The sequence below is a fragment of the Neopelma chrysocephalum genome, unplaced genomic scaffold, assembly GCF_003984885.1.
Source record: "Neopelma chrysocephalum unplaced genomic scaffold, ASM398488v2 Primary Assembly neopelma1_24, whole genome shotgun sequence".
NCBI classification, from domain to species: domain Eukaryota; kingdom Metazoa; phylum Chordata; class Aves; order Passeriformes; family Pipridae; genus Neopelma; species Neopelma chrysocephalum.
In genome coordinates this window covers 23,463,547-23,491,358 of record NW_020897693.1, presented here as the reverse complement: position 1 = coordinate 23,491,358, position 27,812 = coordinate 23,463,547, and the positions used below count along the sequence as shown (strand labels likewise).

The window sequence follows — 27,812 nt, the reverse complement described above, 5'->3', positions numbered from 1 at the left end:
TCTTTGAAACTAATCTGTATCTTACAACAGAGTATGGACTTACTGTTCAGCTGTGCTGTGTTCAGCTTCCAAAAAGAAGAGGCCTTGTGCTTCATACAGTTTTACAATGACTTTTAAAGGTGTTAGTAGAAATTCATTTCCTTGCACTTACCCTGCATCTGCAGTTAAGTGCTGGATCATGTTTAAAACAAGATGCTTACCTTGAACAGACTGGTAGTACTAGAGAATATACTAGTGTTAGCTCTGGGGTGTGTGTTCGGTTTGCTGATTGCAAAGCAATGTCTTTCAGAACAAAGAACCCAACCATTTGTGTTCAAGAAATAACTGGACATGGCCCTTAGTGCTATGGACTAGCTGGTAAGGTGGTGATCAGTCAAAAGTTGGACTCGGTGATTTTAGAGGTCTTTTTCAACCTAAATGATTCTGTGATTTTCTTTAGGAAAACACCCCTTCAAACTGAGCAGAAGTTTTATTTTGAAATCAACACAACAAGCTTTTAAGACCACCACCTTTTAGCAACTTGGGCCAGACACCGGGTATTTTAACATTTAAAATTTACACTTGTTTCTAGCACAGACAGTACACTAGTTGGCAGAACCTCTAATTAAAAACTTAAATGTTTTAGGCCAATGGTAGCAATCGTGCAACAAAAATATATAACAGAAGACTGTGGATTTCATCAACAGGTTAGAAAACTAGAGTTTCCTTTACTGGCATTTGACTTCAGCTGTGCCAATACTGGCTTTAAGCAACTTGAACATTAACAGTTCAGCAGTAAAGAATATTACGTGCTTCTCCCACCCTAAGCAACATTTTCCTCCTCTTGTATGAGGAAGGGGAGCAATTTAAGAGGAATCTGATTAGGCAAATCCAGCCCCATCCTGCAAAATATATAGCTATCAAAAGTCATTGTTACTAAGTGAAGAAACAGGCTGACCATAGAAGGCTTGCCTGGATGATAGTAAAGCATCTGACACATTTCTCCTTTTCCTCCTATGCTGTAGTCAAGTTCCCAGATTTCTAATCTCCCAGGAGAAATCCACAATCCATTCAACTCAAGACTTGGACACCAAATGAGAAGCCACATAAGTATCTTGTAGGCAACATGTCTTGAATTATATTGTAGTTGGACATTCTGTATTCTGGGCCCCCTGCTCCATACACAGCAACTGTGCAGGGTTACTCAAAGAGAAGGTCTTCGTCCTTCTCTTCTGCTAAGAGATTGGCTGGTTCAACTTCCCCACCAGCAGCCCTCCGCAGCTCCCGTTCTTGATCAGATTTTTCTTTCAATACTTTTTTCTTTTCCTGGATCTTCTTCAGCCTGTGAAGAGAAATGCGGCTTATCTGTAAAACAAATATGTTTTCATAAAACAGGCTGGCAATAAAGGTGCCACACAACCTGGATATGATAAAGCTGCCTGGAAAAGTTCTCTGGGAAATAAAAATTCTGTAACAAATGGCAAATTTGGCAAAATGGCAAAATACAAGGCTTTTATTGCTAGCTGATCTAATTGAGAAACTTCATCCAAACTATAAATTATATTCTTGACCCTAAACACCACTCTGTTTGTCTTTAATGAAGTTAATTCCTCTTTCGTTCATTTCAGGTTTGACATTATTTGCTTCAGGCAGCCCAGAACGCTGACCTCTATAGCAGAGGTGTCTTTAAGGCAGAACACCTCAGTGTACTGTATCACATCATTCCCTCTGGAAGAATGATGACAGCTATGTGCAACTTAGTGGTAGGGATTCATTTACAAGTTTCAGACAAATAATTGCAGATGCCCAAGTGCCCAGCTCAGGAAACTCAAAATGCAGTAAGAATGAGGTCGTGTTTAACAATGTTTGTTGCCAGATTTGGTGAATAGTTCTCCTAAGTCCCTTCTGAGGAATGGTCTATTTCAGAAGGAGACCAGTCTAGTCTAGATGTTTACCTGTAGAACTCCTCTCGTTCTCGTTCATCCAGTTCTGTGATGATATAAGAAAGAGTACGCTCGATCCTGGGAATAATCACTAAAAACATAAATAAAGAAGTTTTTGGACTGCTGTTATATTAGCCAGGAAGTTATATAACAGAGTGCACAGATGTTGTTTGAAGTCAATCTACTAATTATTTTGACAAGGGGAAATTTATGTCTTTTGTGGAAAATCATACTATTTTCTGATGGGCAAGTACACAGAATTGTTTTCTTTAGTAAGTCCAGGACTAAGCTAGGACTCTGAACATCATAAAATCTCCCACAGCATGTTCTTTTAAAAATGCAATGGACTCAGTAAGCACTGATCCCTGGTTGTTAGTAAGGTTTGTTTTTCCCATCACATTCTTTGAGAAACTTCTGTTCAGTATAGCACTTTTACTCACAGAATTATCTAGGTTTAAAAAGGCCATCATGAAAACAAATATTCAAATATAACACTATCACAGGGGAAGAGATAAGACACTAAACACAGCTTTAACACCCAACTGGACAAGCTATGTGTCAGAATCCCTTTTTGAAAGGAGAAAGCTGTTATCAGCACTACCAGTGTTATTTGGAAGGCTGCAGAGGAAACCTTTTCTAAGTAAAATTCTCAAGAGTGATGATAAGCTGCAGTTAAGGCCTGCATGTTCAAAGGAACCAGTCTATGGAAAACAGTATTGAAAAGGACGGTTTAGAAACACAGACTGAAATAAGTTATTGCATACATGCAAAGATGATTAAATCTAAGCTATCAAAAACTCAGAAAGGAACTTGAAATAATCAAACACTGCAGCAAAAGGAATCACAGCAATATTCTGGTTGAAGTAGTACTTAAGAAATGACAAGAATTAAATTTACAAACAAGAACAGTAAGGATAAAGAATTCACATCAAAGAAAAATACCAGGGTATTGACATAAGGACTGTTCCATCCAAAATGAAAAAAAAAGTCAACAGCTCCTCACTGGGCAACACTATTACAATTTTAAAGTTTATTAAAGTGATTTAAAGTTAAATCTATTTTGAACTTATTTAAAGTTTATTATGCTAGCTATTGGAAAATCTTAACACTTAGAAACATATCTTTTGCCTCTAGTCAACAGATCTGACCAATTAAATCAAAGTCATTAGCAGAGATTCCAGAATTTGTTTGTGAAACTTTTGTCCTTCAAGTTCTCAATACAGTTTCCTGATTACTTTTTTATGTTTGCATATTCATTTATCTCTGTGTACTCCATTCTACTGGGCTTTTCATTTTTTTCTTTCTTGCAATATGTTTCATTGTAATGCTTTCTAAAAAGAGTTCTTGAACTGCTTAGAAATTCTACTAATAATCAAGAGGTCAAATGAGTGGCTTCCCTGACCCTGATCCTCATTTTGCATGGAGACAGAAAAATGTTTTGCATCCCAAATGGAAAATACTCACCATGTTCAATTGCATTCACACGTCTGTTTGTTATTTTAATGGCTTCATCCAAAGTAATAAAGGATGTCTGATGGAATAGGATTAAATAATTAATACATAACAAGAAAAATTCAGCATTTCAATCAATTCTTCATGGAAAACTGAACGGCACTTGAAAGCCAAGTCTGTAATGTAGCTTTACAGACTATGTCCTTGAGAGAAGCAGAATTTTTTAACTGCACATCAGCAGTTACCCACTCTCCAAAGAAAGTTTCTTCCTAGTATTAAGGAATAAGGCCTTCTTTGAAGTGGTAATTGTTTTATGGCTGAAAAAGGTTTGCAACTTTGTACAGCACTGAGACTATGCTACAATTACTGAGACATGTTACTTTCTTTTCAGAAAAGTGAGAAATTAATGATGCCTTTCTTTTTTTCTTCCCACCAACCTGTAAGGAGGCCAGTTCCACAAGCAGCTCCACAGCTTTGGCGTAGTTCCTCTTCAGCTTAGCCAGCTGTTCTCCACCTCTGGCCAAGCCAGTCAGCTCATAGCCTGAAAAAAAATAACTTTTGTTACTATTGCTACTATAGTGGTTTTTTACTAGATAAAATTTAATACTTTACAGCAATACAAACAGCTCAGCAAGTGAGAAGCTGTGGTGGTTTGAGATCCCCAAAAATCCAATTTCCGAGTCCAAGCCCCCCTCCCACAACTCATCCCAGTGTGAGAGGGGTTTTCCAGACACAATGCAAGGCTCAATATGGGGGGAAGGGAATTATATTACAATTATTACACAAATAAATATTATAATACATTATATACATAATCCTAACTCTCTCTCCTATGATAAAGCAGTATTTACATTGGATCAAATCTCTTTTCCCTCCAATAAAAGTCCAGAAGGGAAGAAGGAAAGATCCTTTCCACTTTCAGGGCAACAGTCTCTCTCTTCTTCAATGCAGCAGTTGTAGCTGGAGTTGTAGCTGGATCTCTTTCCATTACACACAAGGGGGTCTTCTCTCACCCCTCTCAGCCCTTTTACTCCAAGCAAAGGTCTCTCTCCTGTGGACTGCGATAACCAGGACAAAGGTTCGCCTCACCACATCATATCACGAAGTGCAGGGATCATCGTGACAGTCCCTTCTCAGGGGATTTACCCCCAAGTCAGAACGTTTAGGGCAGCTTTCAGTTCAGTCCTTGCTCTAAGCGTTCTATCAGAGCTCCTTTGCTCTGTCTCAAAACTGCCAGTGTGGCAGCAGCAGCAGGGGGGCAAGGCCACCTCCTCCACATTCCAATCCGGCCGTCCCAGTCCAGCTTTCAGGACGTCTCTGAGCTCTTAGCTCCTCTCTCTCTCTGCTGCATGTTGCATTTTAGGACTTCCATCAAGTAGGAGTCCACCCCCTCCTCCTAGGAGGGGTCTCAAAGGGGTTTTTGGGGGGATTTGATCCAGTTCTTACCCCAAAACTGTCTTTGTTGAGTTTAGTCCATTCTCTCTCTCCCCATCAGACATTTCTGTGTCTCCCTGCTTAGCTGTATGCCATCTTTGCTGCTTGTTTCTTATCTTCTTGGCTTTCAGCCATAGTTCTCCGTTCACTGCTGCTCCGCTGCCGCTTTCAGTATCTCTGGCTGTCCACTCACATCAAGGAAACTTCCCCCAGCCCTTAGCTACAGTACTTGGTCTAGTTTAACACTGTTTCCCAGTTTCTGCAGCTCCAGCTGGGGGCTGGGGGGCTGTGACCCCCCCAGCGGGGCTCCTGCCCCTTCTCCCCTCGTGGCTTCACAACATGGCCACTTCTCCAACTACCTCATCATCCTTCTTTTCCGGTCTGGTGTGATATGTTTAAATTTTGCAGGGGCGCTGATTGGGTCAACATCAAGACACCACCCCCTCGGGGGTTACCATTTTTTTAACTCCAGGGGGAAAAACACTTTTTTTCACCACCACAGAAGCTAAAGCCTTTACCTATTAACAAATTATCTTTATAGTGGTTTATGTTACTACAGATCATTGTTGTGCATGTCCACAGTAAGACTTAGCAGTCTCAAAATCTGGTACCTAAAGACAAGTCTTCTCCTCATCTGAAAAACTCACTGATTTAGAAAAGTAAAACCCACTGTAGTCCTTAATAATCCTTCCACGTCACAGAAACAGGGCAAAGCATTAAAGGAAGGAAGTAAAGCCATGCCTATGATGTAAACTGACTTACCACCATCAAGACATGACAAGTATTTTTGTATTAGCATGGAATTGTGTAAGTTTGTGCAAGACAAAAAAACACTTGGTTTGTACTTACTGTCCCCTCCTTCCTGGTAATGCTCAAAAACTGGCAAGGTTACACCTGACAGGAGTGAACAAAAATGTAAGAGACATAAAGGGCTACAGATTTGTTAAGTACAAATCACTTTTACACCCATTTGCTTCCAATTATGTAAGATTATTTTTCAAAATCTTCCTATATAGCTTGAAACAATTAGGTCATGCTGGTGCTCACATATAACACGGAACTTCTGAATTGTGTTGAGATCACAGAGATCTAGACCCTGAAAAATTCAGGGAAGTATTCCAGTTTGTTCAGTTTTATTACCTTTCTGTTTGGTAATGTATTCCCTTTACTTAAGGAATATTTTAAGCATTCAGTCATCTTTTTTGTTTTTTCTTCATAGACAATTACTGGTATTTAATTGCCTGAAATTTATTTAATTTTGGTACTTAATTTCCCAATCTATTTTTCAGTAAAGCTCTATGGAACTTATACTTTGTCCAAAGATCTAGAAATTGGACTGCAGTTTACACACATTCATTTAATTTTATGAGAGGTAAATAACTAAATATAAAAATCATACACTGTATGTGAAAAAACCCCTAACCATTTACAAGTGTTCCTACTGTTAGATAAATAAGAGAAATAAAGACGAGTAGACAGCGTTTGGATACATTCCTGCATATTTCCAAGTGTCCTTCCACAATTCCCTTGAGTCAAAACACTCATGGCCTGGAAAAGTCACCTGCTACATTGTCTTTTTTAGCTCTGATCTTGACTTGTGCTTTGTTCACATTTTGGATCACAGTGGTACTGTAAGGAAGAAAACATACAGGAAAGCTGAAGTAGTTCATTAAGTCATCATTATATACAAGATGAAGCAGTTACCAAATAGCTGTAAAGAGCTGGAAATTGTTGGCAGCTCAGTTCTCTATGCAATTCATTGCACAGACTTTGAAGCTAACACAGAAGCTTTGAAAGAAATAGGTTTCCAGCAATGTCTGGAAATGTAAAAGACACGGAGTCTGTGAATGTAACTTTAAAAATATCTTAGACCAAGTATATAAAGCATAGCTAAAACTAGTCAGTTATCTGGCAAATTATTTTAATAACATTGAGTCTAATCAACCTGTGAGACTTTTTTCCCAATAAAAGTCAAGAAATTTCAAGGCTTTAATGCAGACCAAGGCCACAACACTTTATTCATTTTAGTTTGTATGTATTTGTTCTTTCAGAACATCAGTGAGTATGTTTACCCACTGACTAGGACATTAATAAACTTGTGCTTGTACAACAATTCATCTTGAAAAATTCTGAAGTATCTCAAGGTCTTCCGAGAATGCGTCACTGTGGCTAACTCTTCTGCCTAAGTCCAGTTTACTTTACAGGGTGGAATCTGACTACAGTTTACAGCTAAACACTGTGACTAGTTAGGACAGGAAACAGAACAGCATCACATCCAAATGAAAGGCCAAAAAGACTTTTCTTCAGCAGCACACAGATTACTCCTGTGTCTGATCACTCACTTCTTCTCCATTAGTTGGTAGTACCATCAGCTGAATCATTAACACTTCTCCAACTTTATTTCACAAGGTCTATGCACCCTTGAATGAATTACACAAACACCCTGGACAGAACTGAAATTTATTTATATACAATTAAAAATATCCTACTGGAGGAAAAAGATTTGTTTCCCCTCATGGCATACAGCCCTCATGAGCCCTAGTGAGACAAGAGGTCAATGAGACAGGAGATTAGAACAACTGGTAAAATCACTGTGTGACTTTCTGGGAGAAAAGAACACACATTACACCTGCCCCTCAAATTCACAAGCAAAACCAAATTAACAAATACTCCAATATTCTGCTATAAATTCTCACTTCCCTGCCTATTTGATTCCAAGCTGCAGAATTCAACACCTTCTCAAATCAAAGACTTTTAGGTAAATTCAGTTAGTCTTTCCACTTTGTTTAGCTTCCAATGGAGTCTATGTTTTCATCACGCAACTTATTTCTCTCCTGCAGTGATGTCTCCCACCTTTAGCTAAGGGAATTCAGTTCATCCTGTCCTACCTTGTCCACTGTCTTTTTTTTCTTTTTAAAGTGCATTTAAGAACTTTACTTTTTCCAAAAGAGAAAATAATAATTCGTCAATTGCTCTTTCCCATGGGTATGACATCTACAAGCTCAGCAATCCTCACCTGAAGTCTCCTGCTGTAAACTTTGCCTCAGCAAGTGAAAAGGCAGCTTCTCTCATCACCTCACCCATCAGCATCTTAGTCTGTTTAAAAAAATGAAAAAAAAAATAAAAAGGAAGCAAATACAAGGCATATCATTACTCCTTTTCCAGCATAAATAACTAACAGCATAACAAGAAGAAAACTGAAAGAAATTGAAGAGAGTGAGAAAATTCTGTATAGATAGCTTACTCTTAAACTGCAAATTGTAATTCCCAGGTGACTGGCAAAAAAAAATAATATTTCAGCTATTTCACTGATCCAGCAAAAGACTTGCCTGTCTTCATAATCATAAAATTCTATTACATGGGGGTTAAATCACAACAGTAAAGTGGCTCATTAGGAAAACACTCTTCTTTCACATTGCATGGAATACTATGAGACAGGTGAAGCTGTTTTTCAACATACAGATGTATGCGGCTTTGTGAAGCTACACTCTCCTCCTACTCCATTTTTTCCCAATTTTTACAGATTTGTAGTCCTTGTAGTTAAAAAACATGCTATTGAGAAACAGCAGCCTTTGTGTGTTAGACAATCTGTAGGAAACAATGATATAAAGAGTGCTGAGAGCTTGCCTACAGCATGGCAACAAAGCACTACTGCTAACCATGGATATTGTAGCAGTTGCAGCCAAAACAGTACAGCTAAAACCCATCTGGTCTGGCATGATGGAACACAAGACATATTAGGCTCAACTGTGTATCTTAGATTTGTCATCCGTGTTGCAGAGGAAGAAGCAGGGCTCTGTTTCCTCATAAAGGAGCAAGTTCAATCTGGACAAAACTTCTGCTTGCTAGTGTACCTAGTCATGCAGGAAACATTATAGATCTGCAGTATACTCTTAAGTTGGATAAAGCAACAAAAATGGGGCTACAGAACATGTTAAAACCACTCCTAAACTATTTGGCAGCATCAGAGCAAAGTCCCCGTAATGTAGAAGAGATGATAAGGAACTTGGAACACAAACCAAAGCAGAACCTACGACTGTCTGGAAAGAGGTGAAGAATATTAACTCTTCCAAAGTTTCTATACCACTGCAGCCAAAAAAAACATAATTCTGCTCGTGAGTCCTCAGTAGTCTCGCTTACAAAAAACAGGTTATCCAAAAGTTGTCCTATGTTCCAGCCTAGCTAATGAAGTCAGCAGAACAGGAATGCAAAACTGAAAGAACAGACAGATTTCAAATAAAGCAAGCCAAACAAAGGAAAATTCTGATTTACCTACCTCAATAATTTTCTTAAGGATCTGCCTGAATCGAAGTGTCAAAGCATCAGATTTTTTTTTCAAGAGGTTACGACCTGTTTGGGCTCCTTTTAAACGAGCCTTCATGATGGTCTGAGCCCTGTTAAACAGAGGAATAAATAAAAATGTTCTGCATCATCTGAAGGGATTAGGAAAAAATTTATGCAAAGTTTTCTGACGTGGATGTGACTGAAATTATGAAGCAATCAAGAAACATCATTGCAGCAGAGCAGGTTGGCCACTTCAGGATAGGGTTTCACATTCTCGTTTAAAATCAAGGGAATTGATTATATTTATCTCCATCATCAATGAGAACTACAAGGTTGTTATCTGTAAAGTCAAAGATCATGGAAAATTGATGAGACATTTTTCAGCACTTCCATAACAGGAAGAGGTATATTAGTGAGTTATCTGTAGTTTGTATATCCTTTACTATCAGTAGCACTCTTGAAGGTTCCTTGTATGAAATTATGCACTGAAGAAGAATCCAAACCTTGCTTCCCTCTCTGCTCTACAGTATCTTTTAATCTGAAGAATCTTTTTTATTTAAGTTAACTAGAATAGCAGGAGTTATACTACAAAAAGGACAAGCTGTGCTAACTTAAGCTACCATTGTGCAGCCACTGTGCACAAAGGACAACACTCAAGTCCTTACTTCCACTCTGACCTTGGAAAAAGTAAGTATGACTAAGATTCTATCTACACATTACTGTCCACATCTACTGGCATGTGATGAGAATAGCTCCATTACCATCTACCAAATACTTATAACTGAAAATCACAAATACTTTATGAATGTTTATGATTAAAAACACTCAGAGTAAAAAGGCAACTTTACTTTTCCAACCAGCAGCTGTCTTGAACTAACCTTGAACTAACTTGTTCCTTCTGTTCACCACCTGCCAGAGACTGGCTGACCTTCTAGTTTGAGCAAGATTTCACCGGCTCCGAGAGTGCACTAAACAACATCTCGTTTACTCTCAAAGAAACTGAGCAGTTTCTGAACTGATGATATCCAGCACAGAAGAGGCTCATATCAGCAAGCAACTTCATAAAGATTAAAAAAAAACAACAAGAAAAAAAACCAACAACAAAAAAAGCAAACCTTGTGAAATTCTCTTCTGTCAGTTAACAAAATTAATTGTTGCAAACACAGGCCATCTTTATTTTACCATTCTAACTTACATTCCTCTGGAAACACTAGCCACATTATTGGTCTATTACCTCCTTTGAAGCAATGCTTGTAAATATTAAGCCTTTCTACATGACCACCCTCCTGCCACAGTGGCATATCAGCCCACAAAACCAGATACTTTTTAAAAGCGACTGAAGTGCCCCCTCTTGGACATGTAAACTGAATGAAAAGAGTGCTACCAAAGAGCGGGAGTGAGGCCAGATGACTTAAGTGTATGCAATAATTCATTTCTGTGTATGTAACAGTTTATTCCTGAACTAAGTTTCAAAACAGAACCTTTACCATGTAATGTATTAATCTTTCCATATAAACTGTCCTGAGCTCACACATGGGGGAATAATTATTATTCTACATTTGAGGTTTTCTGTCCTGCAAGGCATGCTTTTATAAAGATTACATGCAGGCATCAACCCACTTTTATGCAAGATTTGAAACAGCCTTTCATCTTAAAGCAAAGTCTTTCTGCCCTGGAGGGTTCTAAAGAGAAACTGAACAGCATTTTTAAAACAGCAATTTTGTTCAATTGTTTGTGTTTGTTCCAATGTTGGCAGCTTTGTAAGCCTTGTCAGGAGACATATGATCTAATGACAAATAGTCTGCTGTTAGGATCTGGAAAATTACCTGACTGTCCACTACACTTTGAGCATTTTACTTCCTTCTTCTTTTTTAACGCTTTATGGCCAACCTCTCGCACAGCAGTATCGTCTGTTGCAAAGTTAAGGGAAGCTATGGCTCGATTTGTCCATTTTCCCCTTACCCACACATTTTACAAAATGTTCCTTTTTAAGTCAGGTTTGCGTAATGGCATGATTTTAAATTCCACACCGGGCATGTTTGTGCCGGACCCCGCCACGGCCCTCTGAGGGCCGACAGAGCTGATGTGGAGCCCAAAAACAGAACCTGAAGGAGAGAACTAAGGGCGGCCTCCGAGTGCTCCGTCACAGCACCGCGGGGGAAGCGGACACACAACGGGCGGAACGACGGCCAGCGCCGAGCCCTGACGGGAAGAGAAGCCCTGAGAGCCCCGCGAGCCGCCCCGGGCCCCGGCGCTGCCCCGGGCCAGGCCCCGCGCCCCCGCCGCCTCCCGCTCGGCGCTATCCCGGCCCGGCCCGGCGGACACTCACATCCGCGAGGGGAAGATTTCGATGCGGTCCTTGCCCGACATGACGGTGGCGGAGCCCGGTCCGGCTGTCACGGCTGTCGCCGCTGGGGCCGCTCCGGTGTCGCCGCCGTCGTCACGTGACGCGGCCCCGCCCCCGCGCGCAGGGCAGCAGACCCGGATACCCGCGCGGTCCCGCGCGCGCCGCCGGCCGTCACGTGTCCCCCGGGAACGACGAGGAGGGGGTGCGATTGGCTGAGTCTCCCGCTCCGCCCACCGCGCGGGGGCGCTCGACGGCGCTCGGCCCTTCCGGCTTGTTGCCGTGGCCCCGGCTGTAGCGCCTGCGTAGTGGTGCGGCGGGGAACGGGAGCACGCGGCGGCAGGAGCGGGGCCAGCGCGGGACCCCCCGGGCCGCAGTCACAGGTACCGCCCGCGGGCACCGTACACGGGCACCGCCCGCGCCGCACCGCGGCACCGCCCGGGCGGGGACGGGCTGGGACCCGCGCAGTTCAGAGCCCGGCCCGGCGGGACAGGACCGGCACCGCGCCCGCGAGCCCTGCAGCGGGCGGGGCCGCGTGTCCCTCGCCTCCCGCCCGCGCCGTGCCGGCGAGGGGCATTGCCCGGCCCCCTCTCCGGTGCGGCAGCCATGGGGCAGCGCCCGAGTCGGCGGCGCTGGGCACGGCTGGCTCCGTTCCCGCAGGAGTGGCTCGGCCGCCAGGGCCGAAGCCTCGGCCGAGGCGTGTCCAATCTCGAGGAAAGATGATTTCCGGCTCCGGCGCGGTGGGCGCAGTGCTGTTCCTGGGAATCTTCCACAGAAGGCCAAAATAAAAACCTTGTGACTGGAGAGAGGAGTAACTGTGACTGTGGAGAGTGCTGTGTGTGCAGGGCCGTGCTTGTCCGCTCTTTGTGGCCCGGGGTTGTTCTTTGCAGCGCCGCTTCCTTATGCATCCTATAAGTACCTGTAGGATTGAGCAGAGCTGCACTGCACTTCTCACTTGAGAAGAGAACTGGAAAGTTTTTGTTTGTACCATTGGAGTTCCATGTTCAACTTCCCATTACATAAAGTTATACAAAACCTTTAGAGGAGTGTTTTTATAATCCTTTGCCAGTCTGTATTTCACTTTTCTGAAAGTTAAGAATGGAAATAAGAGTGGACAGTGTTCTGAATTTTGTGGCTGTGTGTATGTAGCATGTGGCATTACCATCCTACTCTGTTTTTAAACTTTTGTATAGCTAGAAAGCATTGGTACTGCTGTAAAGATCAGGACTAAAACTTCAAAATGGTGACTACAACAAACCTGAAGGAATGATGCATTTGACTCTGCATCTCAGGCTCCTACTGCTGTAGAAAATTTTCTGTGTGAAACTTCAAGGCATAGACAAAAGAAATTGAACTAACCTTGTTAGAAGTTTAAAAGCATGTGGATTCATCATCAGAAAAGTGAAGCAGTTTAAGCTTTCCTTCTTACCACTACTTGGTTATGAAGTTTTATTTCTGCACTTTTTTTTTGAAAGTATAATGAAGGAATCTGGGTTTTTTTCATATAGTTTTGGCGGTTTTTTTCTTCCCTCCTGACTTGCAGTCTGTTGGTGGGGTGCTTTTTTTTGTTTTTTAGTGCTACATTCAGGCTAGGCTAGTTCTGTTCTGATTAATGCCTTTGTTTGCTTTGCTGACAGTTGGCCACTGGAGCAGGTCTTACAGGATTATCTGAGTGTAGAAAGTCATCCTCTGGAGTCTGCTCCTCCTCAGTACTACAGGAACTTCCCTCTGCCTCTTATTTTCTTAGCCTCTCATGCTGTCTTATTATGTGCACACAAAAACCTTCATGAGCACTGCAGCCTTCTTCTCTCCCATGTCCTCCTGATCTTACAAGCCAATAGAAAATGTTACACAACCTTGTGAATTTAGATGAGTGCAAGTGCCACCTTTCCACCACTTGAAGCCTCTCCAGTGTGCTGTGTTTAGGTAGTACAACAGTTGAAGTGGATAATGAGGTCTGGGTAGAAAACTTTTTCTACTTTAGTGCAAAAAAATTGGCATCTTAGCAAATGATTGTGGTAATACTACTTAAAATACTAGTTAATTTATTATGTAATTTCTGTTAAAACCTGGGCACAAGCCTTATCCTAATTCACAATCTTTTGTGTCAGCGTTGTTCTCTGTCCTCCCCAGTCCTTGCTGATTTGTTGCCATGTTTGTAGGAGAAGGCAGTAATGTGCTGTGAAATAAAATCTTTGGGTTTTGTGCTTGAATTCCAGAATGCCGGGACTAAGCTGTAGATTCTACCAACATAAATTTCCAGAGGTGGAAGATGTAGTGATGGTCAACGTCCGGTCCATTGCTGAAATGGGCGCCTATGTCAGCCTACTGGAATACAACAACATTGAAGGCATGATCCTCCTCAGTGAGCTGTCCAGGAGACGTATTCGTTCCATTAACAAACTCATCCGCATCGGGAGGAATGAATGTGTTGTGGTCATCAGGGTTGACAAAGAGAAAGGTATTTGGTGATATTGTGGGTATATCAAGATTGAATTCATAGAGAGAAATGCAGATAAACTAAGCAGTTTAGGTATTTGTGGGTTTTACCAGGGCTACTTATTTTTAGGGCACTTAAGCAAAATAGACCATCATTGTGCCATCTGATACCTATGATCATTCTTCTGTTCCTCTGTGTTCTTTGGGAATTGGGTTAATGAAGATGATTCATGTCAGTAAAGATTTGCTCAAGTGGGTCCTCACCAGCTCAGTAAATGAACCAAAGTGAAGTGGAATTTTCTTTTGATATCTTCAAGTCTTAACCGAAGAGAAGGATCATATGCTGTAGAGATAAAAATGTAGATGCTAAGCATTTAATGTTCACAGTCTGTCCTGTTCATTAACAAGTTTCAAACCTTGTCAATAAAATAGATGGCAAGTATGTAATTATTGTGCCACATTACCTCTGTAGGCTGCAAGCTGATATTGTACAGGCAACTTTGTCTCTTCCTATCTTTCAAACGTTTGAATCTTTGAAAAAAATTTTAAATATATTTTATATTTAGAAGATGTTAGATTTTGATAATACTGTTCCATGCAATCTCTAAAATCTGTATCTAGATATAAAGAAATAATAAAGGCTGAGCACATCTCCCAGAAGTGTTACTGTTGGTATGATGTTTCTCAAGTAATAGGCTTTTCTAGAATACTTCTGAAACAGCAGTTAACTCTGAAATTCAGTAATAAATGACAGGATGAGGAAAAGCAGAGAGGAAAGAAAGACAAACATAAACTTATTTGAGATAGATCTGAAGTGAAATAAGTTTCCCCGCATCTCTAATGAGAGAATACTTCCTTTTACAAGTTAATTTTTTTCTCATACTAACAGAGAAACACATCTGGAACTCACCTAGTGGTCTTTTATTGAATATATTGAGGAACCTATAATTTGTGAGAAATAAGTGAAAGCCCTTTCAAATTTAGAAGAGGTGGTTCAAAAGAATTTTTTACACGGGCATTTCCCCCAAAAGGGTATCCAAGAAATTAGAGTCAGAATTTCAGGCCAAGCCTATTTTATTAGGAAACCGTTCAGAGCTAAACAGGTGGAGTGCCAGCCTTGATTGAAATTACATTGAACACTACAAAAATATGCATTAAACTTGCTTCTTTGTATGCTGCTATGTTTTTTTTTCCCAAACTGTGTACAGCAACATACAAATGGATCACAGACTGCTGAGATACTATGAAAATTTGTTCAAAGTCTGCAGAGAAAACATTAAGGCAGTAATTTAAAGAAACACCATACAAAGTATTTGCTATTTTAAGTATTTGAAGTTGAAAGAAAAATTTTATATCCTAGTTTGGATCACAATTAGTTCAAATCCATTGAGATTTGGTCTTGTTACTTTCTGTAGAAACATATAGGGATAGTGTAGGCAAGGGGCAAATCCTGAGCCAGAGTGTTTATGAGTTTCTCTTGAAGCAGTCAGACTTAATTTGCACTATGGCTGACACTTTCAAAATCATCTTCCTCAATAGGTTATATTGACTTGTCAAAAAGAAGAGTATCTCCAGAGGAGGCAATCAAATGTGAAGACAAATTCACAAAATCAAAGACTGTAAGTTGCGTGTCTGTATTCAGGCACTATGTATTTCCAGTTTCTTTCTTGAATGACCAAAATGCACAGACATAAGATAATATGAAAATAAAGTATTGTTCTTGTGTATTAGGCATACTCTAATTTTCATTTACCCATGCAAGGATATATAACCAGTTCATCTGTTCATGAGTTCTTTGGTAAACTGCTTCTTAATTAATGAATAGATCAAGAAAGATGTCAGTTGAAAATTTATGATTTAAAGGGGTGTATTTAAATGATTTTATTTAAACCCGAAAGTATATGCTGGTTTAGCACGCTGTGGGCAACTGTTTATTAAAAAGACACGCACATAGTTTCAGGCTTCCATCCTTACTGCTGTATGGTCTAAGCATTTCTGAGCAGAAATTTTTGTCTGTTTTCAGTGTTTGTTTTGGTTTTTGTAACACTCCTGTGTTCCAGGTTTACAGCATCCTTCGCCATGTTGCTGAAGTCTTGGAGTACACTAAGGATGAGCAGCTTGAGAGTCTGTTCCAGAGAACTGCCTGGGTATTTGATGACAAGTACAAAAGACCGGGATATGGTGCTTATGATGCATTCAAGCATGCAGTCTCGTAAGGACAACTTTTATACTTCTAGGGGCTTATTTCAAATTGCAGAGAAGTGTTTCCTGAAATAGAACTATCATCACATTCTTTTGGGTTATTTTGTTTGGGTTCCTTTCCCAGAGTCAGTATTGAGAATATACTGATCAAGTAAATCTAGTAAATTTTTGTATCAGTCTTCCAGTTGCTTATTGTAGGTTTCTCTGTCTTACTGATTTTTTTCAAATTCCTGATTTTTATTGCTACAGATGAGTTTGTGAAAGTTCTAACAGGAAAAAGCACTGATTTTGGTTTGTCTGTCAGAATTTGTCTGTCCCAAGCAGATTTTATCAGAAATATCTAGCTCTGTGTCTGAAGATATTTCTACTCAGGGCTGATTGTCACTCTTCCACTGCCTGTGTGGTGGAAGAGTGACAATTTTTTTTTTAAATGCAACAAACTGGCTCATTACTTCTCTACACTTCCAAACTTAAAGAGTGGGATCACGAACTTAGAAATGGAAATTTTAACAGAAAGAGATGTAAATTGTGATGCTAAGGAAATATATACTGAGATAGATTGCTTTTATATTTTTAATAGTCTGATATTGTAATTTTCTTTCAGAATTAAAGTATTTGGTTTCCCTCTAAATAATCTGTTGTGAAATTGTCAATCCAAAACTAGATTTCTCAATAAACATTTTTAGTTTTACTCTTTTATGCCACATGAGTTGGAGTTGAACGCTAGATGGCAGTAATAAAAGTTTCAGAAATTGTATTGACTTTAGGAAGTAGGAGGGCGCTTGATAGTATTTTTAAATAGCTCAAAACCATCTCTATGTTTTGGAGGAAGAGACAGCTTCTATCCTTGTTTAGACTGTGTTTTGTTTCATATAATAATAATTTTCTGATGAGAACAAATTTATTGGTAAAGGGCAAATCTGGATACAGTGCTGTAAAAGGAATTCCAGATAACTCTTACCTGATAAATTCTTAGTTAAGCACCTATACTGGAAGAAAACAAACCCACCCTATAGTTACACTGGCTGTTTTAGGTTTTCTTGTACTCAGGAAAATTCCTGAGCACAGGCCTTTTGTTGCTCATTTGCTATTCACTTTGGAGCACAAACTTCTGAAACTGTCTGTTCTCAAAACATCTTTCCATCAATAATGCCTTAAGGTTTCTGACAATGGACTGCAATTTTTATTTGTTCATGTTGTGCTCCTACATAAACCTATAACAATAGAGCAGAGAAATGTGGATATTGGTGCCTTCTTATTCTTGCTGAAGTGCTGCGTGAGTGTTCCCTCTAAGAATTTGACTTACTGTTCCTTTCATGAGGATTAGTGTTTGGGGGTTTTAGACAGCAAAAATTGGAAAGTATATTTACCTTCTGATTAGTAAAAAATTAAACACTGGGAACCTATTTGGTGAAAGCCTACCAAGCTTATGAAAAGTAACTTGAAGATTTAACAGGATAGTTTGTAAATAAAGCAGAATTTGTATGTCACATAAATCACTTCTTCCATACAGGTTCATATTTTGATGTGTTAAACCTGTCATATTTTTTGGTTCTGTTTGCTTGTTTTGCCCTTCTACTATCTCTATTGAGTATACAAAAGCATGAAAGATGATGTTGTATTAGCAGCAGAGACCAATCTCCATTACTGCATCTGGGTTTTGGGCTGTTTTGTTTCATGTTTGCCTGCTGGTAATATTGTAGGTGGTCTGGTGTTTTTTTCAGAAAACTGCCACTCTTGTCTCTGCAGAACAGCAACAGTTTTAGTGAGGAGTTTTTTGGTTATGTTCTCGGTTTCAGATATATTTGGGATAAGTTAAATACAGCAATAGAAAATTGACACCACTTCTTCAAACAAGAACTGCTAATTTATATTGGTGAACAGCAGAGGAGTTTGCTTCTGTGGTCTCCGAATTTTAAACTATTAGCTTGCAATTTAAAGAGCCTTTGTCCTTTCTTTAGCCAAGAATGTAGCCAGCAGTTAAGTATCTGTCTGTGATCCAGTTACTGTTAAAAAGGAGTACAGAATAACATGGAGTGAGTATAGGTTACTTTGTAGAATTACAAAAATCTTGTGTTTGAAACATTAAAAAAATTCAAACTCCCAAATTTATCATGGATTCGCTTTCATGTGATACGAGTTTATCTTCATATTGGAGGAAACTTAAATATCGAGTATCAATAGATACTTGTCTCATTCCATGTATCATATACAAATGGAGGTGGACAGAAGTCATTCCTTTGCTTTAAAAAAAAACTTAAAAATCATTCAGATTATTCCTTCCAGGAACAGATTGAATAGGGTACTTATCTGCTTTGTTTCCCAATAGAAAATATTTTGAAATTAGATGTATTTATTTTCTTCCAGTGTTTCAATGAGCTCTTTAGAAACTTCCCTGTTTTGTTTGCCTAGCAGATATCTAGGATTATTTGCAAAAATATAGAAATAGTACCTGAAGTTAATGTTGTGTTATATTCCACTTCAGTATAACTTCTGTAACATTGCTTTGCTTGGCTCAGAGACCCTGCAATCCTGGATAGCCTGGATCTGACAGAGGAAGAGAGACGTGTATTGATTGACAATATTAACAGACGTCTGACACCACAAGCAGTCAAAATCCGAGCTGGTGAGTTCTTCCCAGATGCTCATTGAACACATCTTGACACTTAATGTATCTTGTCGCAAACTATAAATTCAGTTAAAACTAATGGTTTGTAATGCTGATATTTGAGTGGAACTGTTCAGAATTAAGACATCTTAATCAAGGATTGCTTTCAAAATGTCTCTGTGGGTTCTACCCCAAAGTACAAGGTGGTTTGGCTTTTTTATTTTTCCTCCGGAACTGTGGATTCCTTGGGACACAAAGTGGTAGTCATGACATATAATGCAGTTTTCATATTGCATTGGCACACAATGAACTTAAATATTTTATAGTTATTGCTGCATCTGCAATATTCTTTTTTGTTATTCAGAGTTTTAAATGAATTGATTCCCTGACAGTATGATTGATCTCTGTCAGCACAGCTACAGCATATATTTTAGCCACTTGTCCATGGACATATGAAAATGGTATTTCTAGCTGGTTGATTGCAAATCATTCAGCGGGATGTATCAGCTCAAGCCTAGCACACCTCTGATGTATTCATAAAGCATATGAGCTAATTGTGTCTCTTAATAATTCAGTATGGGCAGAAAAAGCACAGGACTGCATTACTTAGGAAGACATACTTCAAAACTGTAAATCTGGCTGAACAGCCACTTGCTGTTAAACAGATAGTCAGTGTATCAGAGTCACATTTTTAACCAGATTGTGAAATTGCCTCTGCTCTGCAAGGATATATTGAAGAGCATTAACACTCGTTGATTGCTGTGGAGAGAAAAGATAAGCCTTATCCACATGACACTGAAGTCAAGAAGGGAGTACAAAAAGTAAGGTCATGAAAAATTCCCTATTACTTTAGACTGCCAGGACTTAACATAGGCTTCAAAAATGTAAGTAGGATTTGACTGCCCTGAAGAATGAAATTGCTAACATGAATAGCCCTTCATTAGTTTTGAAAATCAAGTTACTTGATGAGCATGTGTTCATACTTCCTTCGTGGTGCCTATTTTGTTGTGATGGTCTAAGTCATTGTTCATTTTGTCATCAAGACAAGTGTAGAAATTTGCCATTGGCTTCTGTTCTCATCCTAAGGCTGATTGGAATACACCTCTGTGAACTTGTTTCTGATAGCTGAGAATTAGCAGGTTGCTGTGAGTCACCTGGAACTGAGACCAACTTCTTTGTAGCTTAGCCTTGTACCATTGCTACATGGGTAAAGAAATCTTTGTCTTTACACTGCTCATGGTATTACAGATAAAAATTTCCAAATATCTACAAAAAGCCATAGCCAATTATGATTGTAACTGTGTGTTAATATAACTTACCTTTTAAAAAGAAATTTTAATGCTCCTTGAGTGATGCCTCTCTACTTCTGTTGTAATTGCTGAGAGAATTCCATAAACTTGTACATGTGTTCCTTTTCAAGTTTCACTTTTCTTGATCTTTCATTTTCGCTGGTATTTATTGCTTTTATATCTTCATCTCTCTATGTGAAATACGTAATCATTCCTGTTGAATATATTGGATGAGAAGTGACTGAATGTGGGTGTATAATTTTGTATCCTGGCTTTTCAAAGCACAATGTAAAATGTTATATGTCTGAAGAATTTATGAAGACCTTTACCTCAACTTACGAATCAAGGAAGTGTAATACCTTCCTCAGATTTGGGAGCTACTGAGGCTCTCATTGTGGATAAACACTGGTTGCTAAAAAGATTTAAAGTTAAAAAGCTTTAAAGATTTTACAGCTTTTGGTAACCTTAAAGTTTCATTATTTGTATTTCTCTGTCCTAGATATTGAGGTGGCCTGTTATGGTTATGAAGGCATAGATGCAGTAAAAGAAGCTTTGAGAGCAGGCTTGAACTGTTCCACGGAGAACATGCCCATTAAAGTAAGTGCCAATCTTAATAATGGAATTAAAAGCAAAGTTTTCTGATGCCCTCAGGTACCAGTAGCATGCAATTGCTCTTATCTCAATCACCTAAGTGAGCCTGGGGAGCCATGAGCCTGCTTTCCAGGTCTTCTCTAGCAGGTCTGTAACACACTTCCTTTCAGCTGTGTGCTGACAGTTGTTCCTATAACTGTGCAGTGGCTTTCAAGGTTCCAGAAACTGTATTTATTCTGTTCAATTTGTCGAAGTCTAGTATTGGCACACTACATACCTCCTATTCCTTTATGCAGCCTTAAGTAGGAAGCAATGCATTTTATTTTCAGGTATAAGATTGTGTAAGAAAATGAAAGTTTGCTCCACTTATGTTTGACTGTTGATAGAATGGCTACTGTAGCCAGGCCTGGTTTTTCTTCCCCAACAATTTGAGGAAATTAAGTGTATTACTGAATAAGTGTTTTTAAAAAAACTTGAAAGTACTCCCTTCTTTGAAAATTATTTCTTATAATAGTTTCTTGTAACAAAAGAAAAAGTTTACTTATTCAGTCGTCATAAGAAATAGTACGTGTTGTAACACCTTTAATTGTTTTATCTAAATAGACATATCAGCATATCATCTTTGGCTTTGTTACTGAGTTTGCTTTTTTCCTTCAATCCCTACAACGTGATAGATTAATCTGATAGCCCCTCCTCGTTATGTGATGACTACTACAACACTGGAGAGAACTGAAGGACTGTCTGTTCTGAATCAAGCCATGGCTGTAATTAAAGAAAAAATTGAGGAGAAGAGAGGAGTCTTTAACGTGCAGATGGAGGTAAGAACAAATTACATTCTAAAATATAATTTTTTTTCCTTGAAATATTTCTAAAGTAGAGCAAGATCAGTAACTCTATAAGAAATTTTAGCGAAAAGGTATTAAAGAAAAAAACAAACCTGAACTTCCATATTCCTTAAATAAACAAATGGCCAAAAATTCTAACTTTCTGAGTTTTATTGTATGACTTCAGGATATATTTTATCTCTTGCTCTTTATGTAGAATCAGAGTCTACAAATACATGTGACGTTTCTTTGACTGTTTACCACGTGTTTTGGTTTGGTTTTTTTCAGCCTAAGGTGGTTACTGACACAGATGAGACTGAGCTTGCAAGGCAGTTGGAAAGACTGGAGAGGGAAAATGCTGAAGTGGATGGGGATGATGATGCCGAGGAAATGGAAGCCAAAACTGAAGACTAAATGTTCTGGAATACTTAGAAGAGAGACCTCATGAAAAATTAGAAACCCCGTTGCAAACACTCTGGACTAAATGTTTTACAGTATTGAAAACTTCAAATACAAATACTTGAAGTGTTTTACCGTTTTAAAAAGACCAAAATGTAAAAGGCTCTTCTAAATAACCTTTGATGCAAAAACTTACACAAATTGAATCCTGTGAAAGGAAGGTTCCTAGTCACAGATCTGTCCAGAAGGAGTTTGCAATCTCATGCTTAACACTTGCATACGTAAAAATTCCTAATTGGTGATTACAGCTCAGTGCATCTGTTAATGATCTGTCATGGGAGCAGCAAAAACAAACGAGCTGAACAGTTCTATTCAAAATGTATTTCAGCAAATATTCAATAAATTTCTGGGCTATGTAACTCTAAGGTTTTGGCAATTTTTCTCCTCTTTTGTCACATGGCCTAGAGTGGTATGAATATAAAACCTGGAACAGTATAATCAATGAGTGACTCCCTCTTAACATTGAAAGGTCTTTTGTTTGCTTTAAATCAAGCCAAGAATGAGTGGTACAAAACGTTTGTCTTGCAAGTTTGTTGATACAGACTTGTTTAAATGAGCATTTCCTTTGTTCATCATCTGCATTTATGGACTGAGAACTTGAAAAGTTTGAAAATAGCTTGTTATCATTCCAATAAACATAGCTAATAAATGAAAAGTTACGTAAACTTGCACTTTGATCCTATAGCTGAATATAGCAGGAACTTTAATGAACTTACTGATACTTCAAAATGGGCAGCACTGTCTTGTGACCTCACTGCTGCGTGACCTTCAGTTCTACCTACCCTAAATCCCATTTATACTGGACTGAGCTGTTCACTCTAAAAACAACCTGTTTGTCTTCTCTGAAGAAGAGAAACAAGATGTGCTTTCTAAATTGGAATTAAAAAAAATTCTGTTTTCCTTGTCAGTGGTAATTGAGGTGGAAGTGTTGGGCTTGTTTAAGTAACCTTTCCAAATTGCTAAATTTTTAAACACGTTCATATATTTTTTTATTGTCATGTTGCATATTACCCATCTCCTTTTTTTCTTAATATTTTGTGCTGCTAGAGGAAAATGCACAAAAAATTAGGCTTTGAGCCCTAAGTAGGAATTTTTAATATTGCCACAGTACAAACAATATAATTGCTCTGTGGTGTTGGTAACAAAAGGCATTCCCAAAGGGCATATATATTGCAATCCATACTGGGATATCAGGAAAATTCACGTGTACCCAACTCTTAAAAGTAATGCAAAGCCAAGAAGGTCAAATAACTTTCAGTCTTTGCAGAATATGGGAAAATACTTGAATGTGCCATCACAGAATGAAGTAACAAATATTTTTTAATGGTTATTTTCTCAAATTGTGTTTTCAGCTGCTGTGTATGACAGCCTTGTTGTGATAATGTAAGTTTCCTGTTTGAACAGCTCTTCCAAACTGTGCCCATTTGCTAAAATAGTGATTTGACTTCCATTAAACACAATAGGTGGGTACTCGGACTAAATAGCAAGGTATTTTAAAACTTTGTCACCATATGATCTGCATGGCAAAATAATGCTGTAAAGAAAAGCACTGAAAAACCAGCTGCACGTGCTCCAAGGGAGGAAGGAGTGCTGTCAAGGGATTACAATTGTTACAATTTCTGAGAGCTGTTTCAGTGTGTCAGTAGATGAGCACTGTTTCTGTCAGTAACTTATGCAGAAGTTTGCTAAATTTTTTTCAGTGGCTACCAGAGCCTTTTTGGTTAGAGCTGGAGCACTCTGGTGGGCACAATTCTGTGTCAGGTTTGAGTGCCTGAAAAAAATTACCAAGATGGTGGGGGCAATAACAAAGCAGATTCAACTGAATGCATTTCAATCACTCACTATCCTGACAGATAAAACCAGGCTCTCCTGATTTGCTCTCCTGAGCAGATTTTAACCAAGAAGCTTAAATAATACAAAAGACAACCTGGTGAATCCTCCTCATGCGTTGCAGAAGCTTGAAGGAGGAGGTGTAAGGTGGGTGTTCTGGAGGCCTTTCAGTAAGGGGTGCACAACGGAGTGCTGGGGGTCATCTGTGCTCCATCACCTAAGGACAGTAGAGTTGCTGAGATGATACCTTCTATCTCAGCCTGTCTCTTTTCTATTTGTGGAACTGCCTTTGCTTACCAAGTGCTTAAAATAAGGGTCTGGGTTTTATGTGAATGCCTTTGTTGAGTTGCTAAAGCTGGGTAGCACATTCCTGCTGCTCATTAGCTGCTGTGCTGTTGACTCAGTTTTAATCATAAGGCCAACATCTCCACTTGCACTCGTGTAGACAATGGACTAGTCAATGGAAAAGTACAGGTATACCTGTGGACAGGGCTTGGCTTGATGTGTTAATTGTAAGGACCTCAGCTTGACTTTCATACCCCAAATTAATTTTGTAAGATTGACAGCTTGGGAAGAGTTTTACTTACAGCATCTAATAAGGACTCATTAATAAAAAAAAACCCTAAACAGGGTTACCAGCTCACAGTCCAGTAACACATAGCCCAGTATCCTGTTTCTGGTGAGGGGAAAAAGTGGCTGAAGAAGGGGTGCCCTGCTTGCTTGTGGCTGTTGTGGTTTGTCTGTTTTTTAATACAGTGACAATTCCTTGCTTTTTTCTCTCTGATTCTGGCCCTTGGGTTTTTTTCCTTAGGTGCAGTGGAGCTGGCATGTTGTGCTTCATAGCAGAATCTGAACTTTGGGGTTTAATTTCTGATAGGTTTTTTTTGTTTGTTTGTTCCAGAGCCTAGACAATTAAACCACTGTTTCCAAACACTCCACCTTTCTACAGTTGATTTTAAAAGTGCTGTTACATCAGAATTCTTTTGAATGCTTGTTTTCTTTCACTTTTATCTAGAAATGTTTCATCATTCTTTGTTTTGATGTGGTTTGTTTTCATCATCTTTCACCCCTAATCCACTAAGGAACTAAATATTTAATGGAGTTTACACTGGAGGGCAAAGTCCTAGCACCTTAAGAAGCTGGTTTGAAAAAGCTGGTATATGCAATGCCCCATGTGACACGATGCTGGACACAGAGCATTGCAGAGCGTGCGACGGAGGTTTCCTTTGGCCAGGTTCTCTTAATCATCTGTTTGTGGCTTCTTGAAGGACTGCCTGGGAGGTACCAGCAATGTCTGCCAGGTCAGTCAGCTGAAATAGCGTAGTCTGCACTCAGGAGCTGGCTGCTCCTGCCCTCCTCTGGAACCCTGACTAGCTTCCTGTGGTCTTGAAGCTGGCTGGCTCTTCCTGGCCATTCTGATGCATATTCTATAGTATACAAAGTATTTTGGGGTCACTTTGAATGGAAGAAAATGTCAAGCACTCAACTGTTCATGTTATTATAATGGTACATGGACATGTGGAAAACACTCTAAAATGGATCTGAGGACATGGGTACTCCTCCTTCAATGACTTTAAGTCCCACAGAAGACCTGATATCTGTGGGGTGAAGCCCCACAATTAAAGTTTGAGGCCGTGTTCCATGCAAGCAGTGGAGCTGGTTAGATGGTTTCCATGGACACGGCCTTGGGTTGCAGGGAGTACAAGGTTAAGACGGTTTGATAATGTGCAGGTGCTTGGATTCCTGGGTGTTGTTGTGGGAATATGTTTATGTTCTGAGTGTGAGAAAGTAGAAGTTAGTTAACTCAATAAAAGGCTGCCTGCTGCTCTGAGCTGACAGACATCTCGTCTCACCATCCTTGTGTGTCTTGTGTGTCTTGTGCGTCTTTCTTCCCCCACTGGACCAAGACCCCACGACAGTTACCCCCTTGCGACAGATATCGAGCTCCCTAGGTTTATACAGATGGAATGAATCATGTCCTTTTCCACCAGAGGAGTTCAATGCCAGAACTTGCCTCCCTAGCCCATGTGTGAATACGGCAGTCCAGATCTACTGACTCATTTTACACTGTATGACCTTGCAAGATCTGTGTTTACTCAGCCTCAGGGAGCAATATAAGGGCAGTTTTTCAACCTTGATTAAGTACAGAATGAGAAGGGGGAAGGGATGTATGTATGATAAATATGCAAAGTGTTGAAGAAATACTTTGAGGTATTGAAAGAAGTGAAGGCTCTAGATAATAAAAAGTAGTTGATACAAAACCTATTGTTTAATGACCAGCTAAAGCAATGTTTGCTTCACCATTCACCACCAGTTTGACAATAGAATTCTTTGTTACTAATTTTAGTTTTGCCAAGATCCGTCTGCAGGGCTGTGGGTGGTCTGCATGCTGGAGAAAAAGAGCTTGTCAGATCCTCAGCAACGACTGGTTATGGAACAATTCTGAGATCACTGTCTGAGTGAGAGCCCCCTGCAAGCTCCTACCTGCCCTCTCTAGTATGAAATAGCACTTTGTAATAAATCGCCTGCAGTAACAAGTTGAACAATGTAATTCAAACCTCAAATACCAAACTGTGGAACACAGTATTCCTGGAGCAGGTTATATAAAGAGTGCATGTCCAGGAAATGCATGCAGCAGTAATGTCTCTTGTATACCTAGACTCAAGTTTTCTTCTTTTTTTTCTCCAGTTTAATTCTGATGTACTGAACATTGTGAGCTGAAAATAATCTTCTTTATGTTCTCTGCTTACTGCATTGGGGTTTTTTTCCAAAATTCTGCTTCTGAATACAACTTTTTACATACACACATATATATATACACACACACAGAGATATTCAATTAAAATAAATTCATTCAGTTAATTTCTGCTTTATTTTAAGGCAAAATAATATTTTTTTAATTACAAAAATTTCCATTGGTAACTTTTAAAATACTACATACCAGCAGCAAAAAATACTCTTCTAAGTATTCTATTAAACTTACTGTACTTACTTTAGGTGGACTGAAGAACAAACATACTGGGCAATGACTTATGGAGCCAGTTTCGTTGTGGCTGACTGCTTTTTTCCCAAGAGGCAAAGGGTGTACAGTAGGAGCTGTGTAGGTAACTTCCATATGGATCACCCTGCTTTTGAAAACTCAGCCAGCATGTTTTTTTTTTCCTAACTTCAAGTAGTGTTCAGTCACTCATGTTCTCATGATCTCTGCAGAACTGTTCTCTGGGTTGTGTCCTGTACAATGTTAGTTTCAATTCTTCTGTGTCTTGCTATTCCTAAAAATTATAAAAATAGCATAGAGATAAAGAGATTATTTGTTTGTTCCGTTTCCTCAGTGCATGAAAGTGTGCCTCATAATATTTGAGTCACTTTGTCTTACTGACCTTTGGACTCTTTACATAGCAACAAGTGCTTTTGTTTATTTGTTATACTCTACATTGTACTTCTTATCACAGCCATAGCTCTGCCCACATATATCACCTTAATTTTAGTACAAGTCAGGGAATGCTAACAGTACAACAAATTATTTCTGAATAGCAGCGCTGTCTGAAATACTAATACTGGTTTATTTCATCAGGACAAAAGACAAAGTCTTCAAAAATGCAATAAACATCTAAGCTTGTATTCAGACACACAAAGGCACTCTGTTTCAGAGGTGCTCAGGAGGTACAAGAGGTCACTGCACAGTGTTCATGAATCAGACTGCCTTACAGAAAGCCCAGTTATGTACGGATTTAGGATATTAGGTTGAGAGTCTTGGTTTATATGCTCAGAGGTCACTGAAATTAGAGCGGGCTTTTAGGTGCTTTGGTCCTTCTTCTGTAAAATAAATTTCTAGCAGAAGAAGTTACTGTAAGGTTTGTAAAAGTCTCCTTGTAATCTTAATATTCCATATGTTATACAGCATGCTGATCTGCAGAACTCCTGTGAGATGTGTTTTTTAGATGAGAAATTTTAAGCAAGTTGATTAGTCTGAAGTTTTGAGAGATGCTATTTTATAATTCTACTTTTCCTTCCCATGCAATACCTGATTTGTCATCATGTGGCTACTTATATTGGCCAGCGCATTCTGTGTGGGCTTTTGTCTACTAAATTCTGTGAAATTCTTTCAAGGTTTTTTTTAGACATCCCTTTGTT

At 39.3% G+C, this 27,812-nt stretch overlaps 2 protein-coding genes across 3 annotated transcripts; one reads left to right on the top strand and one right to left on the bottom strand.

Moving 5' to 3' along the window:
- Positions 1-450: 450 nt before the first annotated feature.
- On the bottom strand, positions 451-11,563 carry ATP6V1D (ATPase H+ transporting V1 subunit D). The gene is made up of 9 exons (XM_027708459.1): positions 11,422-11,563; positions 9,085-9,202; positions 7,825-7,904; positions 6,370-6,437; positions 5,658-5,702; positions 3,812-3,915; positions 3,387-3,453; positions 1,935-2,013; positions 451-1,321 (listed from the first exon to the last, which is right to left on the bottom strand). Exons 1-9 carry the CDS (start codon positions 11,460-11,462, stop codon positions 1,180-1,182), a joined length of 744 nt encoding a protein of 247 aa, XP_027564260.1. The 5' UTR covers positions 11,463-11,563; the 3' UTR covers positions 451-1,179.
- A 168-nt stretch (positions 11,564-11,731) lies between these two features.
- Positions 11,732-22,507, top strand: EIF2S1 (eukaryotic translation initiation factor 2 subunit alpha). Of its 2 annotated transcripts, XM_027708437.1 has the most exons (8): positions 11,732-11,819; positions 13,656-13,897; positions 15,415-15,494; positions 15,936-16,087; positions 18,597-18,703; positions 20,474-20,571; positions 21,240-21,383; positions 21,678-22,507. In XM_027708437.1, the coding sequence occupies exons 2-8, from the start codon at positions 13,657-13,659 to the stop codon at positions 21,801-21,803; spliced, it is 948 nt and encodes a 315-aa protein (XP_027564238.1). In that variant the 5' UTR covers positions 11,732-11,819; position 13,656; the 3' UTR covers positions 21,804-22,507. The 2 variants fall into 2 exon arrangements, with proteins under 2 accessions (XP_027564238.1, XP_027564246.1); XM_027708445.1 differs by lacking the exon at positions 11,732-11,819 and having other exon boundaries at positions 13,653-13,897.
- Positions 22,508-27,812: the final 5,305 nt, after the last annotated feature.